The 19,047-nt window shown below is 31.0% G+C and overlaps 1 protein-coding gene across 19 annotated transcripts in view; it reads left to right on the top strand.

Annotated features, from left to right (window-relative positions):
- Nucleotides 1-19,047, top strand: part of LOC148605504 (C-Jun-amino-terminal kinase-interacting protein 4-like) — a 59,259-nt gene that overhangs the window by 15,848 nt on the left and 24,364 nt on the right. For 11 of the 19 annotated variants that reach the window (XM_088548855.1, XM_088548857.1, XM_088548856.1 and 8 more), the window contains 7 exons: nucleotides 8,751-8,777; nucleotides 12,347-12,526; nucleotides 13,603-13,626; nucleotides 15,722-15,778; nucleotides 16,246-16,468; nucleotides 17,656-17,814; nucleotides 18,666-18,843. In XM_088548855.1, the coding sequence (XP_088404981.1) occupies nucleotides 8,751-8,777; nucleotides 12,347-12,526; nucleotides 13,603-13,626; nucleotides 15,722-15,778; nucleotides 16,246-16,468; nucleotides 17,656-17,814; nucleotides 18,666-18,843 (848 nt within the window). The remainder of the gene's footprint in view (nucleotides 1-8,750; nucleotides 8,778-12,346; nucleotides 12,527-13,602; nucleotides 13,627-15,721; nucleotides 15,779-16,245; nucleotides 16,469-17,655; nucleotides 17,815-18,665; nucleotides 18,844-19,047) is intronic. The other 8 variants (XM_088548844.1, XM_088548860.1, XM_088548859.1 and 5 more) reach the window with 6 other exon arrangements.

The following is a 19,047-nucleotide window of genomic DNA, read 5'->3' as shown; positions in this document are numbered from 1 at the left end:
CAGTACCTCTCAAAAGAAGGGAAAGCCTAAAACTCAGATTGTTTAATTATAGAAAATTGTCATACTTTACAAGGCAGCTATTGCACGCATTATTCATTGATTTGGACATTGAAAATATCAAATATTGTAGGGAGAAATTTTATGTGCTTAAAGATTGTTGCAAAATTCTTGAACAGCCATTTCTGAGAAATATCATAAAGGAAACAATTTTGTTTTCTAATTGAAATCCATTAACTTACCTTTAATGATATTTCTTTCTTTTTTCAACTTACTAAGGTCTTGTAAATGTTTAGTAAAGATACTATATCAAAATGCACAACTTTTGAAATCCCCGAATTTTTAGAACTCAATTCTTATATGCTATTTGATAATTCTTAAAAAAAAACTGTTTTGGTTCTTTTCAAATTAGTTAAATTATAAGACTTAAAGAATGTGTTCCCCAGTGAAAATTTCTTTGTTACTAATGCCTTTTAACCAAAATATGTACTAGATTATAAAGGTTTTAACATTTTTATAAGTATTTTTTTTTTACATGTAAATTCCTTTAATTTTACAATGGATACCTTTATACCTTGAAATGTGATAGAGTTTTTGTTGAATTTCTTGGAGGTGACACATCTCCCATATTTTGAAATCCATTTATAGAATTATTTAGAAGCTTTGACAGCATCTTTCCTGGATGGAAACAATAACTTGTGTTTCCATTTTAATGCTGTGATTTGACAGCAATCAGAGTTTTAAGGTTACATGTATATCTCCGTTTGGAGTATGATTCAAAGTATGACAATAATCTCTGTTTCTTCTTTAGTTCTTGTTTTGATTGTTTGTTGAAGTTTGGTTTTGTTATGAAATGTGTTCATGGATGTTATACTGATTTGAATATTTGTTGGTTGTAGGCCCTATAAGGTTGTTAGTGGTTTTTTGTTTTTTTTTGTTTTATTCTATTTTTATCTGCAAGAAAGGTTTAATTGTGTGCGGTATTTCAAATTAATTAGAAAGCTGATTGAACGTTTTGTTTGTTTCTTAATGTTTTGTGTTTTGAAGTTGAACTTCAAATTTTTTAATGTAGTGTTTAGTATCAATATTATATTTTGAGAGAAATGATTGAATTTCAGTCAAATTGTGTTTGTTTTACATTATCTAAATGGTGCTATCAACAGCTACAAATGATTATATAGCTTAGTTTTACTTTAGGTTATATTTTCTTAAAGAAAGATAGTTTGGTTAATAAGTTAATTGGCTCTATGATGAAAATCTCATTTTAAGAATCTCAAAAGTAATGAAAATTCAGAATTATAAGCCCCTACTATATAAGTGCAACGAATATGTTCATATCATTACTTAAAACATTGTGTTAGACTAGATTTACCCAAGACTGGTATAAAAATCATACATATTTCTCAGGGTAACAGTAACAGTTTTTCATGTGATCACTCTGTAAGTCAGTGGGGATCAATCAGGGATCATATTTGCTGAACTAAAGTTTAAAATGGTTATAGAACTAATGACTGTAAACCTTAACCAAACAGAGCTATTGTTGCACAATATTTTGACAATATTTTAATTAATGTCAGAGTTTAACTGTCCATAAGACTTGAAAAAGGCAAACATAAAAACACATTCTGCATTTAAAGAAATTGCCCTACAAATTAAGCAGATATTTGACCTTTCTCATTAAATGATGTAACATCAGCCATGACAAGTGTTACTGAAAATGTGCAACTTAGGATATATTTGTCGAAGTAAAGCAAATTTATGACATAGAATATCTTTGCATGCAGTAATTTAAATCTTTGATCCATATTGATCCCTGCTGATCTCAATAGACATGTTTTAGTATATTTTTAGCACAAAAGTGAATTGTATTTTATGCATGCTTTTAAAGAATAATTTTGTTACATGTTTGTTAATGATTAAAATTTTCTAAAGTAAATTGTTTGTTTCATTTATCAGTATGGATCAAAGATTAAAAACATAACACAGTTATTAAACCTCTATATACATGTACTTGAATATCTCTAATCTTCATATATATTTGTGTTACTCTTTATGGCTGTGGAGATGAAATAACACTCATAAAAATTTTGCATGAAAAGACTTGGTTGTCTCTCTGTTAATAAATGAGGAAATCAAATTCGTGAAAGACAAAATTCACAGAGCTCCATTTTATCATTGTTTTACCACAGGCTTGCCGTTGATATCTCCTTATTTTATCCCAAATGATATTACAGGGTTAAATAATGACAAATGACCAGCTGTGGTCTAAATACCTTTGAAGCATGCCATATTAGAATTTGTTACTTAAGTAAAGATGGCATAAAAGTAGCTCTGTACATGTATTACATTCTTTGCAACTGACTGAAATATTTAGTATTTTGTATTGATCAAAATATCGTTGTTTGAAAGGGTAATCAAGGGAACCAAGATTCTAGTGGAATTGAAAGGATGGTTATTGAGTTCACACACTCTCCCAAAAAGGATGATGAGGGAGGGGAGCTATGCAAAATCAACAAGGATTCTGACATTGTTGAAAAGTATGCCCAGTATTTACTGAATATCCTTGTCGTACAAAGATGTAGAAATTATTCAGTTGATGGTATTTGAATTAAAATCTGATCAAAATATCGTTGTTTGAAAGGGTAATCAAGGGAACCAAGATTCTAGTGGAATTGAAAGGATGGTTATTGAGTTCACACACTCCCCCAAAAAGGATGATGAGGGAGGGGAGCTATGCAAAAAGGATTCTGACATTGTTGCCCAGTATTTACTGAATATCCTTGTTGTACAAAGATGTAGAAATTATTCAGTTGATGGTATTTGAATTAAAATCTGTATCAAAATGTTCTGTAGAAGTCAAGATAAGGAGAAGTGGAAGTTCCGCATGTTTAATTGTGATGATTTTATGGTACTGTTTGATTTGTTATTGTAATTAGCTGTTGTTTTGTGTGCTGTCATATTTTCTGTGTGTTTTATTTTTTAAGTAAACTGTCATTTGCATTAATACTTAAGTAGCAGTCTTCATAAGAATCAGAGAGGAGGTGATTCATGCATGTCAAAAACCCACCGAACTCAGTTTTATTTCTTGTTCAGATATCGTTACATATCACATAACCAGTCTTAGTTTTTCATTTGGGGGTTCGACTTTTGAGATGAAATTTATGTAGATTGTACATGAAATTAGCACTTTGCAAGAGTTAAAGTTCTTGATTTGGTTTGATTTGGTTGATTTTAGTGGGAAGTTAAAATGTAGTTTTCTCAAAAACACAGATCTTAATACAGAAAGGACTATTGTCACATGAAAATATAGCATATGTAGACCATAGAAGCATTATCTGATCCATGGGTTTTTCTACACCATGAATCAGCTTACAATAGGCAGTGTCTGAATTTTATATGGACTTGTAATTAATACTTTAAAATTTTAATTCTATAATTCAAGCAAGAAAGGAAAGTGCTAACATATCATAAAAAAACATTTTTTACAAGAAAACTACTATGAATCCAAATTAAGATTTTACCTGCCTTACTTTAAATGTTCTCATTATTTATTTCAAAATATTCAACAATAGTTGACAGATCTTTTTTAATTTACATTTTCAAAGGATATTTAAGATTCAGATGAATGTTTTTTGGAAGTATAAACTAGGTTTTAATAAATCACACTAGCAGTCTTTTTGGGAAGACATATTTTATCACTAAATGTCTTCGGTTCGTATCGTATTTCAATATAGAATGTAGTGAAACCTTTCTAAACTGAACCTTAAAAAACTTCTTTAAACTAGACACCTATTAAGTCCATTCATATAAGTTTAAATGCATTTTAAACCTGTGTAAACCAAACAAATTAGACAACCTATAAGTGGTGCAGTTTAGACAGGTTTTATTGTTGCTCTAATATTATTCATATTTGTAGTTAATCATAAAAATGGCCAACATGGTTGACTCACTGCACAACACCGCACTGTCTAGATGGAACTTTCCTTTGTTTAGGACACATTTTTGGTGTATTCTGATAAATAAAAAACCTTTTAATGAATTCCATGAAATGTTTTCATAGTTCAAAACATCTCATAGAATTTTGATACCTGGAAAATTTTTAAAAGAGAACTATAAAACTATGGCTTGACATAAAATTATCTTCTAATGAGAAACAAAGAACTTTAACAACTGCTATACAATCCACTGTGTTTTATGCTAGTTTTCATTTTACAATTTTACAGTGCTTCATAGTTGTTTAGCTTTGCTTTGAATTTGATCATCTACTTCATATAAAGTATTAAAAAATGAAAACATTCACTATAGCATCTTGCAACTTTGAAATCAATTGATATAGTAAGAGAATTCTAAATTTTGAAATCTTCCTGTTTCATTTAAATGCAAAGTTTATTACATTGTTCAAAAGAGAAAAAAAAACTATGAACTTACATAATCAAAGATTCAGTTCTAATACTCCTTGTTTATGGGAAAGTTAGGGTTGGAAATCTTTAACTTTAAAATCTCTCTCGTTTCAGTTTTATGCCAAGTTAGAAAGGGAAGATTGGTGCTACGTCCTATACTAGTCAAAGTTTCTCAACGAGTAGTAGACATTTTCATGGAATTAATTTTATCTTGTATTATAATGTAAATAATTGTTATGATTCTAATACTATATAGACAGGATATTAACTTTTCTGTGCCAAAGGATTTTACTCATGATATTTACATATTTTAACAGTTGATTTTAAAGATGCATGAATGGCATGTTTTAGTGAATGTCGTATGATATTATTCTTAATAAATGTACTGTTCTTTTAGTGTAATTCTTTTCTAACCTCCATTAACATATTTCAAATATATACTTTATCTACTGTTGTTATCAGTTTTTGTGGTTTAATTGTAAGTGTTTGTTTGAATCAAGCAAAATAAGAGAAATCAGAAACATGCATGTCAAATCCCAAACGATCTGACAATAAAATATCACTCAAGGATTCTTTCTCTATTTGAAAAGACCATTATTTTATCTCTGTATCATTGGATTTTCTCAGAAATTTTTCAATAGAATCTTAGAAAAATGAAGTTTTTGACTGAGTTATTTGCCTTGAAATGTTCATTTTCAGTACATTTCAGTAAAATTGTAACTCAATGGTCCAGCATGATATGGAAACTCTTGTCTGTTTTCTTTGATTTTGATGGTGCAAATAGTCAAATTACACTATCAAAATGATGGGGTTTTTTTCATACCTTGTTTCACCTATTGCCAGATTCTTACAGGGACTGACACTTAAATTCAGATTGGAAGTCACATTAATTAATTGTGGAATTATTAGAAGACGTAATCAATAAAGGCATGGAAACCACAAAAATTTTTACCCCACAAAGAATATTTTTGCATATATATCCAAGCAGAAACCACATCCAACCATGCATGATTAATGCTAAATAATACTTCTTAACCATGATACAGCCAGTGGTAAAAACTTTTGTAACCTGATAGTTATGTGACTGATTGTTTAAACATACTCAAAAATGCATGCTCTGACATAGACTAATCCAGTCTTATAGTTGCTAGGATTCTATTTGTTTAGTGATTGCTAGCTTTCTGTTTAACCATTACAGTCAATTATATATAGCTAGCTACACTGCTTAAGTTTATGTTCCCTACCATTTTTACACTCCAGCATACTTACAGATTATTTGACTGTATTATTTGGAACAGTGTATATCACAGTACTAGCCAGTTGTCCTCAATAGTAAAATATCTTGGGTGACTACATCTCTGGAGAAATGTCTGGCATTGCTCTTTGGATAGGTTAACATATATCAATTTTTGTCATTAAAAACAACATAGAGACAAGTGTCAACTTTTTGTGGGCTAGTGGAAAATCAGAAACTTGTCAAATGGGCAATCTTTTTCAATAAGTTGATTGAAACACTGTCTATAAGATTTTGGAAAATCTTGCAATAAAGGCTATGATGTATAAAGTTGATGGAGGGTTGCACTTCCCTTTGAAAACCCAAAGTTTTAGAAAACTTATTATGATTATGTAAAAGGTACCAAAAACATATTTTAAACCATATTATCATTTACCTGTCTGCTGTAGGAGTCAGTCAAATGTTTAGAGTGTTTTCTGCACATGAAAAGGTCAGTTTTGTTTGATAAAACATAACAGAATGAAATTCTGTGCTATGGGTATTTCATATGAAAAGGTCTTAGGTTGGAATTGGTTGCAAGTCACACTATTTCATGTCGTGCAAAAAAACCTGATGACTATCAAACAATGAACCAAGTACCGGATGATGAAAAGGTCAGTTGCTTTAGTCAGTATGTCTGTTATAAATGTAAGAGTAGAGCAAGTTAAACTTGGGTTATGAAAATATCCAATAATTTTGGTATGGAAGCTTTATCTATTAGGTACATTGATCTTGAAGGTTTGCTGATGTTATTTCGTGTAAAATTGCTTAAAACTCTACTACAACCATTACCATAATGACTTGTGACAGAATTATTGTTTCAAGGGTCCAATTTCTTATTGTATTCAATCATTTTATCAGAGAAATCATGTCTCTGTGGTCTGGGTTCTTTGTTTTAATACTTGTTTAAGAGAAATGCTGTTTTTAATTTTAATGTAAACACATGAATGATATACCCATGTCTGTCTTGGATAATTTCATTTGTTGGGTACTTTTTCTTTTTTACCATTACTTATAACAGATTGAACTCAATATGTAGAAAAATACAGGGAATTATTCAGCTGATAGGTGAAAAAAACATACTAGCTTGGACAGTAGTAAATATGTAGTTGAAAACAGTTGACTAGCTCACTCTGTTGAGTAGAAAGAGCAAAACTTATATGACTTGTGAAACTAGCATTGAAATAAAAAAGAAAAAGTGATTAGTGAAAACTGCAACCTGAGAGTTTTATCTCTATTAGTCAATTTGATTCAATTTTGGAAGTTTGTGGAGCTTATTTTAAGGGAGTATTGAACTTTTTGTTTAAAAATAGTCAAACCTGTAATAAGTGACCTTCAAAGGGAGGGCAAAATTAATTATCATGTTAGACATGTGGTTTTTATATGCAGGTTGTTATTATATACATTTACATTACCTAGGGATATTTTATACATAGTCATTTAAGACAGTTGTATGCTGAATACAAGTGGTTGCTACAACAGGTTTGACTGTATAGAGAAATGCTTTCAGAACTTTTTTCACCTCTGTAGCCTTTCACTGAGCCAATGCTTGCATTATTGCCACACCTGCACTGATAGATTAAAAAAATAATAAACCTCCAAACTCTGCTAATCAGCTGGGTTGTATGTATAGTGCTTTAAAGTTTGGTGGTTAGGGTGTTAAGAACTGCCTGGCCATTTTTAAGGGTATACATACTTGTACATTCAGCTCTTAGAAGTTCAAATGAATCATGCTGTACTTGAAAATGCTAACTACTAAATAATACACTTGATATATATAATTTGTGCCTTTACAGTAATATGCAGAACGTAAACAACTTGTATAATTGTTTTCATTCTTTACCATAAATGAAGGCAAAGCTGTTTGGGGAACAGTCTTTGAATGTTATTGGGGAGGCTAAGATGAAATAAATTTAAAACCAAAAAAAATAAGACAGAGTTGTTTATATTAAGAAATAAAAGATGGCCAATAAAAATAACAATACTGAAGGTAAAAATGAGGGGAAATCCTTGAATAAAACAATGTCAGGAACACCAAATGACAAAACACTAAAGAAACAAAAAAAAACACACTCAGATAATTGAACTGCTCAAACTTATTGAGCAATATAAAAAAAAACAACAAAATGAGTGTGAGATATTCAGTAACTATGATTAATAAAAATTGCAAGACAAAGACTGTCAGTTAGACTAGAAATTCCAACTTTAAGATATCCAGGACTAAAAATTTATCCTAGCTCCCACCCCTAAAATAAAAAAATCAAATAGATCCACTTTCAGAAAAACAGTTTTGTACTTTCATATATCAGTTTTCATTAGTGCAATGTTATCTGTCTTTCACTATTAACTTTGTTATTTTCAATGCTAAAATATATACTGGTAGTATTTACTACATTTATGTCAATTTGAATAAAAGAAATATCAAGAGTAGCAGAAGAATGATCTCCTTTTAAGTATTATTCTGTGTAAGAATCAGGCAATGGCATATTTTACCCAATTTAGTCATTTTGGCCTAAAATATAGTCCGTACATCCAGAACAACTGAAAAGGTATTTAAATTTATCCTGAAGCATCTCTGATGTAGATATACTTTGACTGCTTATAAAGTGAAAAATTGCAGGGAAATTGTCCTGCCATTTTTTTATAGTGCATTTCAACTAAACCCGAAGAATCCACATTTTAAAAAGGCAAATTTTACAAACATTTTGATGGTTATTTTTGAAGGTAATGAGGTATAAATAATTGGATCATGCAATACAATCTCTGTTTTTTTCCCTCATGTGCCACACCTTACACACATTTTGCCTGATTCTTAGACAGAGAAGTACATAAAGTGCATTTATGCATCAGATTGCAAAGTGCTTTAAATCAGAGCTGTATAGAGCACAAAATAATATGGGCCTAGTGAGAACACTGACTAGTATATTTCTTTCCCACGAAAAGAGAATCTATGCATGGTTTATTTGAATTCCTAGCTGTGGCATTGCTGCTTGTAGCCAGCAAGCATGGTAGACTTGCATGGATCAATGTTGTGTTTCACTGTTGTTATATGTTCTTTCCTGCTTGTCTATTTATTATAGGTCAGAATTCTCTAAGAAACTTAACAGGTATGTTTACTTCAGCAACTACTAACACAGCTTTATATCCGTAACAATTTTGATTAATGCTTAGCCAGTTACTTGAGCAAATGTAGCTAGCCTGAACCAACCAGATGAGTGATGTTGAATATTGTAAATTTAGAGTTTACTGAGAGCTATTTGTTTTGGCCATGAAAAATGTGATAGATTTAAAATCACAGTAATAAAAGACTACTTGTAGTACATCTTTTGTCTCACTTTTGGGCACAATTAAAGGTAATATTATGAGGTTATTTAATGTCTTGGGATATTACAGGGCTATGTGAATGGAAAGACAAAATATATAACTACAGTCAATATGTGTGGTCTGATGTTCTCTGTAACTTCTAAATTTATAGTTTTGCAACAGTCTGATATTTTTTTTTCATTTGCAATTATGTTTTTTAGTAAAAAGTTCTATTTTTATGATCCAGTCTTCATTGCTTTATTTCTAATTTCAACAGTCCTGTTTTTTCATTTGTTTTTTTCCTGATGAGTAAAGGTATATAAACCTATTATTTTCCCCTATCAATGTTATGGTTGATTTAGAATTGAGATGAAGTGTTTATTTTTCACCAAAACTGATTCTGTTCCATGAATACTACAGAAAAGCATGACAATTATTTAAGGTTGGTTAGAAAGGGTTGTAACAGAACATTTTCTAGATCTTATCATGTTAAAATACCTTAGTTTTCAGTAATGCCATAAAGTTGCAAAGAATTTATAATGGGAATATGGGACCATACTAATATGCTTGTAAGACTATAGAGGTTATATAACTGTAGTGAAGCTAAGATCTCTAGTATCTATTAATGTGATGGTAATATCTGTAATGTCAATAACCAGACAGTGTATATGACAAGGGCACACCCCACAATTGGGAGATTTTTTTTTGTTTTTTTTGCATGAAATCTTAATTTTTCACAAAAAAGAAGAAATCTTGGTTTGTTTGACTCACTTCACTCGCTATTTTATTTATTGAGGCCTACCTTACCTGAAATCCTGGATCAGCCCCTGTAGGAAACTAAAACCTTTTCTTACAATAAGTTTGGGTTCTGCAAGGCTTGAAAATTCAGGACATTTTTATTTAAAAGTCTCTTCCAGTTTGAAAATATTTTAAGTAAAGTGTTTTTGCTCAAGGATTTTGTTTTGAAATATAATTTGAGAGGATAACTGCTTAGCTATGTTAAGTATTAATCCAGCTTGTTGGCTGCCTATGACCCAGGAGGGATAATAGGCTTTAAAAAAAAATGCTAAAAATATGTTCAGCTTAAGGTTCTTTGATATTCAAAAATGTCTGAATCATCTTTGAGTATTAATTGTCAAAATGAGGGAACATTTGCTTAGGGTATTTTGTTTTTTTTACTGTGTTTTCTTTATACAAAAGAATGTTTTAATTTTTAAGAATTTTTCTTGAAATGATCCATGAGATTTGACAGACCTGACTTTCACTCCACTCAATTTACTACAATATTTAAATGTCATAATCATTATTTTAAATTTTCTTCACTATGTCATCAGCTATATTATCATGTTACTTGATTTCCCTGCACCTTTTCCTCACATCACCTTTATGTTGGTAAAGGGAGAGCACTCCACTGCATATCATGTTATTCATGAAAGCTTATTAAAAAAACGTTCTTATCGATGAAGCATATGCATTTGATAGAAGGAATTATTTGGCATTGCTTGGATTAAATAGCAGTTTCTAGGAATTAATAAAAAATGTATGAAAAGGTGGCAATTGGGAAATTACCTCCTGTGTTTTCAGTGAGAATATTTAAATGTTTTTACATATATACATATTGTTTGAAATATATAGTTTAAAAGGATCGTTCTTTATAGTATCCACAAGACTTATTTAGTGTTGAAGCGTGTTACTGTTCTATAAATACTCTGTCATCAGTCATTGTATGTTGGTTTCATAACCCTGTATTAATTGTATTGGTAGCTGTAAAATTTTAAGTAGCAGTCTTTGTAAGAATCATGCAAATTCTTTACAATGAGATACACCTTAAAAAAGCTACATATTTTTATTTTTGTTATTAAATTGCTCTGTAGGTCTATATGATGAAATGTATAATTATTCATTCCAATCTGTGAGCTCTTAGGAGATCGTCCACATGGAAAATCCAGTAGTTTCTATTGTATTTGAGTGTTAATTGGAGTTATTTCCCTTAATTTTTCTACATTATTATAGTATTAATGTATGGTCTTTTCCATATAGGCCCTGTAACATGTCCAAGGTACTAAAAATGGCCAAGGATGGCTCTAATGGCCATCCAAGGCCTTTATCAATACCAAGGGCATGTTACAGGACTAATATGGAAAAGGCTGTGCATTAATACTTTTATTTACCAACTTTATTTCAGGATGTAGTAAGAGTCTATTGTTGACACATATGATTTCACCATAATTTAAAATAAGTTCATATCTTGATGAATCAAATATTTATTAAAATAAGTCATGAAGGTTTTGTTGTCTTTTCCCATAACCCCCCAAAAAATCGTAAATTTATTGTACAAAATTAAACATACCTAATAATTCAAAATACTCAGTCCCAGTACCATCTTTCAGCAACTTTAAGTCTCCTAATCTAATAAATTGAATTATTAAGTCACTTTTAATTAAAGTTGTCACTTATCGTAAGAAATGTACACCATTTTGATTTAGTCCATAATGGTCCCGTACTGATGCCCCGTTTTGAAATTCATAATGCATGGCTGTGATTTCATAATGACTGGCTGTAGGAATTCCTGGTTCGTAATGACCAGTTTTCAAAATTTTCGGTTCAAATAGGATGGGCATTTCTATACATATTGTATTAAGTTGGTTAATGAATTTTGTATAATTTTTATCTCCTGTGTGAACGATGTTATATGAAAAGCCACATGTTACTTTCTCTTTACTATGACATTTTAAGCAAAATATCAAAAATAAAAATATGTAGGAGGCTTTCCAAATCACATTTTGCATGATTCTTATTTTGAGTGGTACTTTTAAACTCTAGCATGTACCGTAAGACAGTGCAATAACTTACACTTTCTGATCATGTACTAGTCACAGTAGGCACACTTTGTTTTATTGTGTCAAAGCATAAAATGTAAATATATCCAGCATGCTTCCTTAATATCGTATAGCAGGTTATTTTGACAGGTGTAAATTTTGGCATATATGAGGTAAAAAAGTATACGCAAAATTTTTGGGTTTCTAATTTTGGTGGATGCTAAGGGATAAACTTAGTTCCTAAGCCCAGATTAAAATCTTGCAGTGCTAATTTTTGCAGATTTAGGAAGACCGCTAAAATATACCAAAATTACCACTTTGCCAAAGTTACCCGCTATGTGGATTAGTGTGATTCCAGAACTTTGATTTATCATAGGTCCACTCCTATGGTAGAAAGAGGCAAATGCGAAATCCATTCAAGCCAGAGTGTATGGTGTCACAGTCTTTAATTTTGGGATGCATAGAACGAAAGAACTCAATTCATGGCACATGGAAATGAGTGCAGCTTTAAGATGCATTGATGAAAGAGTTCTTTAACTAGATTTCTTTTTCAGTTTCAGCAACTTGTTTAGTTCCTCCAACAAACCAAATAAGAAACCGTATCCCATGGCAACAGTGAAGTATAATGCTCCTACTACACAAGTTCAGCCTGTAGGGGATCCCAACAAGAAAACCAGGAAAACTTATAACCTAGGGGACAAAGCTAAGGCTTATGAATTTATGCAGGATGAACTGTAAGTAGTATATGATTATTTTGTTGTGTAAAAATGTGAATGCCATTGTGATGTAGTAAGGGAGACTTGAACATTGTCTATACCTAATTTGATAATTACCTATTTTGTCCCCAAACAACCAATGGAATATACTGTATTTGGCAATAGGCCTAATTTTTTTTTTAGTGTACATACTCTTTTCTCCAGATGTATACTATTTTAAAATGTACAGATGGAATAGAATCAATATTTTGATAAGTAATATTTTTAAATAGTATACGAAAATAAATGAGAATCATGAATATTTGTCTGTAGGCTTTAAAGTTACTTCTGGTGTAAAAAAGATATGTACACTGTAAACAAAAAAGGCTGTGTTTTACTTAAATATGTTATATCTACCAATACTCAGATATTTACAATCAAAAACAGCATGTCAAACTGTTTATCACATATTGTAAGACAAATATACATGAAGTCATCACCATTGTTAATACTGATAGGCTTTCTTGCTTGTCAATTTGATAATCATTTGCAAGTTTGAATTACAAGGCCAGAGTCTCTTTCATGTTAGATGTGTTGTTCTAGTGCATCATGGGCAATCAATAATGTGTTTGAATGGATGTGTCATATTTTATTGTTGTTTGTGTGTATATTGATTTGTCTAAGTAATAATTAAGAAATAAATCACGGAAGCTCAGTTTTATCATTGTTTTACCATTGGCTGGCCATCAATGTTGCAATGTTTTACCCTAAACGATAGCAATGGGTTTAATAACGACACAAATGGCCAGCCAGTGGTAAAACAATAATAAAATGGAGTTTCTGTGATTCATTTCAATTCTAATATGACTAGTTTCTTCCTACTTTTGAAAAGACACAGCCTATGTGTTGCACAAAAAACTGGTCATGTGTTTATCACTTTTTTACCATAGCTGTGGTCTAAAGAGCTTTGAAGCATGTCATATTAGAACGCATAATACACTTTCTAATATTTTGGGGTTTTTTTATTCCTCACCAACACTTAAGTTATGAGGCACATAAACAATAAAGATTGAAAATACCACAATGGATTTTATAGTTACTTTTACTTGTGATAGGAATGAGATAGATCCAAATAATGGGTAAATCTTTCACTTTGCTTTTTTAAAAATGGTTGCAGGGAGTTTTCTTATATATTGACTCCAGAACTATATTTCAACGAAAGTAAGGCTTCAATAGTAAACTGACTTTCTTAAGTTTCATTTGTGTATTGAATTTATGAAATAATTGGAAACATGTGAGAAATAAAAGAGAAAATATCAGTGTTCATTATTTTTATCAAAAACAAATATTTTGTTTGTATATAATATATATATTTAATGAAATATATTTCTGGAATATTGTTTATATTCCTGGAGTCCTTCATTATTTCTACTTTTCATGGAACAAAATCTGACTAAACTCAGAAGTTGGTATACTTCATCCAGTTGAATGTACTTGTGTTGCATTTGTTGTCACCATTTTTTCAAAAGTATTTGAAATGGTGAGATTGAACAAATGTACCTGTAGACATATTCTTTAAAATATCAAGTCAGATCTTGTTCCGTTTTACAAAAAATATATACATAATCATGAAGCTTTCTACTTTTTTTCTGCTTGTCATGATATGTTCAGCACTACACATCTGAGAATACTACTTTTTTTCTGCTTGTCATGATATGTCCAGCACTACAAATCTGAGAATAACTGATTGAAATTATACTGGTTGATGTAGAACAATTTGAATTTCTAGTAAATTATTTTATCTGCAGTCTTCACAACTAACTTTCCAGTTCACAGGCCCAAATTACATTTTCCAGAAATTTTTGTATAGTGCCTGTTGGCCTGTAGCAGTTTATTTTACATGCCCACCTCCTTTTTGACAAGTCTTGGTCTTCGGACTAATACTTAACTGTGAAGACTGATATCTGTCTACTATTGAAAGAAATTGCTTTAAAAATTGTCCATTTACTACCAGTTTTGTACAAAAATAAATCACAAAGAAATATTGGCATGGAAACATAATTTTCATTTGTTTTACATATATATCATTTTGTGAACTTGTTTACAGGTTTGTAGTAGTCTTTTGCATGCAGCATATTTATTGAAGGATTTATTTTGTTGTTTTCGTTTTTACTTTGTTCAGATCCTTCAAAAATTTACTTTTATAAAAGTACTATTATTCATGCATTAGTATCAGCTTTTAAGTTTCTTTAATTTGATGAGTCTTATTTTATCATCTGTGGTTCCATTGTGAAATTGGAAACTTGTTGATTTCTTTTTTATCTGAATACTACTAAAATTTATTTCTTCTGAATAATGATAGAAAATTTTTTTTCGTCACGTTTCAATTTTTGTGTTTGTGGAGCTTATGCCATCACTTGGCATCCGTCATCGTCGTCATGGACAAATTTTTAAAAATCTTCTTCTCTGAAACTACTGGACGGACAGGTTTTAAACTTGGCATGATTGTTCCTTTGGGTGTTCTGCACAGAATGACAGTTGGGATTGTTGATTCATGAAAAAACATGGCCACCGTTACTAAAAATAGAACATAGGGGTCAGATGGCAGTTTTTTGCAAGTAACTCAAAAACCGTTGCCTTTAGCAAATTTCTGGTTCAGGTCATGAAAAGCATTTCTTGCATTTGACAATTTAGTTGATTTTAACTTAGCCTGTCTCATTCCTCAAGTTTTTCAAATAAGCAAATGGTTAACCAGGTGAGCGATACAGGCTCTCTTGAGCCTCTAGTTTATGGTTCCTTTGAACCACAAATTAAAATTCCCAACATAAAGTACATTCTCTATTAAAACAAAGATGTTGTGATAAAATTTCATTAATTCCAAATTTTTGAAGAATATTAAAGTTTGGACAAACCTTGAAATCTGATATCCATGAATAAAAGTACCTTCATAATAGACCCTTTCATGATAAATGCAGAGTAGTCCACGACATCCATGACATATACTTCCATGGGGTAGGATTTGGGGTAAAACAAAAAAATTTTCTAGCAGAATTGTTTATTAAGCATGGTCATTGACTACCCTGTAGTTAAGATGAAAAGATCTATATAACTGTATATATAATCATATTGTCTTCAGCTTTCTATTACTAAACAAGTTCCTGAAGACAGTATGGATTTCTATAGTACATTGTATTTTGTGATATTATAATTGATGTTGTTGCATCTTGCCTTTAGATCCAGTAAGATAGAATCGCTATTAGAAGATCCAGTGTTAGCACACCAACACCAAATGTACGTTCTGATCTTTTGTCAACTTATGAGAATTCAATGAAGGAAACTTTTTTTTATGTTGTTCATTTCATTCAAAATTTACTATACAAAATGTATATATTTGTTTCAAGTAATACCTTTTCTATGGAATAAAACTCAGTAATGTGTTGTAGAATGACTACTCTAACAGTGCTTTTGCATGAATAGTATGGAGTTATCTTGATAAGAATTAAATATTTTATTTAACTTTTTTTTGCATGTACTAGTGTCCATTATGAATTTTAGTTGAAAAAATATTTGATGAATCCAACCATCAGCTGTTCCTTTGAAATTTCTGTTTGTTGCCAAGTTATAAAATCATTTCACATTTTTCGCGAGGTTGTTATTTTCTTCAGTTTTTCTTTACAACTGGTAGATATTGTTATTTGTTGATTATTTTGCCTTTTTTCATTGATTTTTCTCCAATTTGTTGTTCCCTATACCTCTAGATTGTCTGATAAGGCCAAGAAAGAACGAGAAAAGGAAAGAATGGAACAATATAAACAGGTACGAGCCCATGTAAAGAAGGATGATGGACGTCTTCAGGCCTATGGATGGAGCTTACCAGCCAAGCTTACTAGTGTATCTAGAGATGTACCATCCAAAAACCATGTACCAGTACCGGTACCAGTTTACTGTAGACCATTGCTGGAGAAAGATGATGGATTAAAGGTAGGAGGGTTTCTCTGCTACAAAATTTTATCTTCTCTTACTGAAAAAATATAAAGAAGCTTGGAACTGAGTTGGACGTAAATGAAAAAACAGATATCTGATATAAGATTTTCAGATCTGAAGTCATCTGTCAAAAAAGAAATTGTACATTCATTTCCTTGTAATTATTGTATGCATCCTTCAAAAGGTTTTTTTTTAAATTACTTGGTTACAAAACTACGTGGATACAAAAAATGAAGATGAAGGAAAATGCTCATAAGATTACACCAGCCATAGATCGTAGCCAGAAAAAATACAATAGAGAACTGCCTATTTTTCATAGATTCATCTTGCAAACAAAGTAAAATTAGAATGAATCGATTCAGTTGGTCCTTAATGGCAATTTTATTTCTGATAGTATTACTATCACTGGGAAAAGGTGAGCTTCATTCAGTTCATGCAGAAATCTCTCTAGCTTCACCAAATAAATTTATCTCCCATGTTATCCTAAATATCTTAAATGTACCTTCTTTTAATATCTACTACCAAAAATGGGAGTAAAAGGTATTCTACTCTTTTTACATACATGTACTTCGAAAAATAACTCTTATTTTTCTTCGTTTTACTTTCCACTTAGTGTCCAGTTAACTGTATTTAGTTCATCCTCTATACTTCAGCTTTCAATAGATCCTTTTGTGTTAATTTCAGGGTAGTTGATGTGCATATGTGATATGTACTTTCTTGGTGTATGGTTTATGGTAGAACAAAAGAATTATTCTTGTTGAAGTGTATAATAAGCATGCTCATCAACTACCCCTTAGTTAACATGAAAGGGTCTACAAAGCTGTTCAATTAATTGGTTAACGTGTTTTGGAGATTCAGAATTCAATGGTCAAACAACTTAATATCTAATTAATTACTTTATTTTCCAATAAACAGACATGCTTTGTTTTACATAGGCAACTACATTTTCATGAAGTTTTTTACTTGTTTGCTCTAAATTTTTTGTCGTTTTCAGGACCACTTATTCTTCAAATTAATTTTTTAAACTTTGGTAATGTAGTTTTATGTTAACTCATAGTAAACATCATATTGGTGGTTAGTAATATCGAAGTGAAAATTTGTCTTACTTCGGATAAGCCTGTTGTTTCAAATTAGCCAAGTTTTACCCCTTGACATTAAATCTTTTTTACTTGCCTATTTAACAGATCTGGTGTGCAGCGGGAGTGAACCTCACCGGGGGTAGAACTAGAGATGGAGGCTCTATTGTTGGTGCCAGTGTTTTCTACTCCAGTCCATCAGAGATTGATCAAGAAGTGAAGAAAGATACGAAGGATGAAGTGGAGAGACTTAACCAAGAATTAAAGGTCAACATAATACCTTAAAACTATCGTTTACTTACTGGTCGCTGGTTACAAAGCTGGATATGGCATCATTGAATTATAAAATTTTGGTTTTAGTTGCAATGGAAGAATATTCTCACAATGTATCACAATGTACATGAATATTTTGTTTTGAAAGTTTGTACCTGAAGTTTCTTTGCTTCATTATTGGTCCATCATATGGCATATGGTAAACATAGTAACAATTGAAATAGTACAAAAGCCATTGCTTAGATATTTAATTCTCATGTAGGGTTCTTCATCTTTTAACACTGTTGAATTTTTATGATTGCCAGATGTAATTTTGTTGCTGCAGGGCTTTTTCTACCTTTTTTCAAATAAGGCCCCTGCCCCTGAGTTTTATATCAGTTGGGAAACTAACAAAATCATTGACTATTATTAGACATAACAAACAATGCCATTTTCACTACAGATACCTTTCATTTTACAATCAATGGAAGATAAAAATAAAAGAAGTTCCAAAGTAATTATGGTAATTCAGCTGCCGTAAAAGTCACAAATTGAAGAATAGGCATGTTTCTTTCCCCGGTCTTAAAATTGCTCTCGAGAAACTGTGACAATAATGATTTGCTGACTCATCGATAAAATATGATTCTAGGGACCGACAAATTAAAAGACAATTTTCATATTGCCTGCTTCAGTTTGGAAATTCATGATAAATTTTGGAAAAAAAAGTCACTTTTTGTCATTAGGAATAGAGCAAGTAATCAGCAGTAAATCAAAGGTAGAAAAAGCCCAGTACTGCTAAGTTAGACTTAAAAGAATACAGTATTTTTGCAGTTTTAATACATGTGTTTAATGTCTCTTTAATTTAGGATCATGAGAAGAACCTTAAAGGCTCTGACAAGGAGCAATTATCTTCCCTTGTGTGGATATGTTGTAGTACATCATCAGAAAGTAGAGTGGTTGTAGTTGATGCGAACAGTCCAGGAGATATACTGGAATCATTCAGGGTCTCTACTGCCTCTATACTGTGTATAGCCAGCATTGCAGGTAAGAACAATGACTTTAGTATTGATTTCAATTCAAAACAAAAATCTATGAACATGAATTACATGTACGACTTAACATACAAATAAATGAACTTATGATTGAAAAATCTTTATAGCCAATATTTATATTCAATGCCTCATGAAAAGCTATTTTTGTTGTAAAACTAAAAACTGATACAAAAATAAAAAAATGTAAATAATCATT

The sequence above is a fragment of the Perna viridis genome, chromosome 10 (assembly GCF_037379345.1).
Source record: "Perna viridis isolate PV_CMFRI_1.1 ecotype Kerala chromosome 10, ASM3737934v1, whole genome shotgun sequence".
Lineage (NCBI taxonomy): Eukaryota > Metazoa > Mollusca > Bivalvia > Mytilida > Mytilidae > Perna > Perna viridis.
This window is presented reverse-complemented; position numbering and strand designations above follow the sequence as displayed.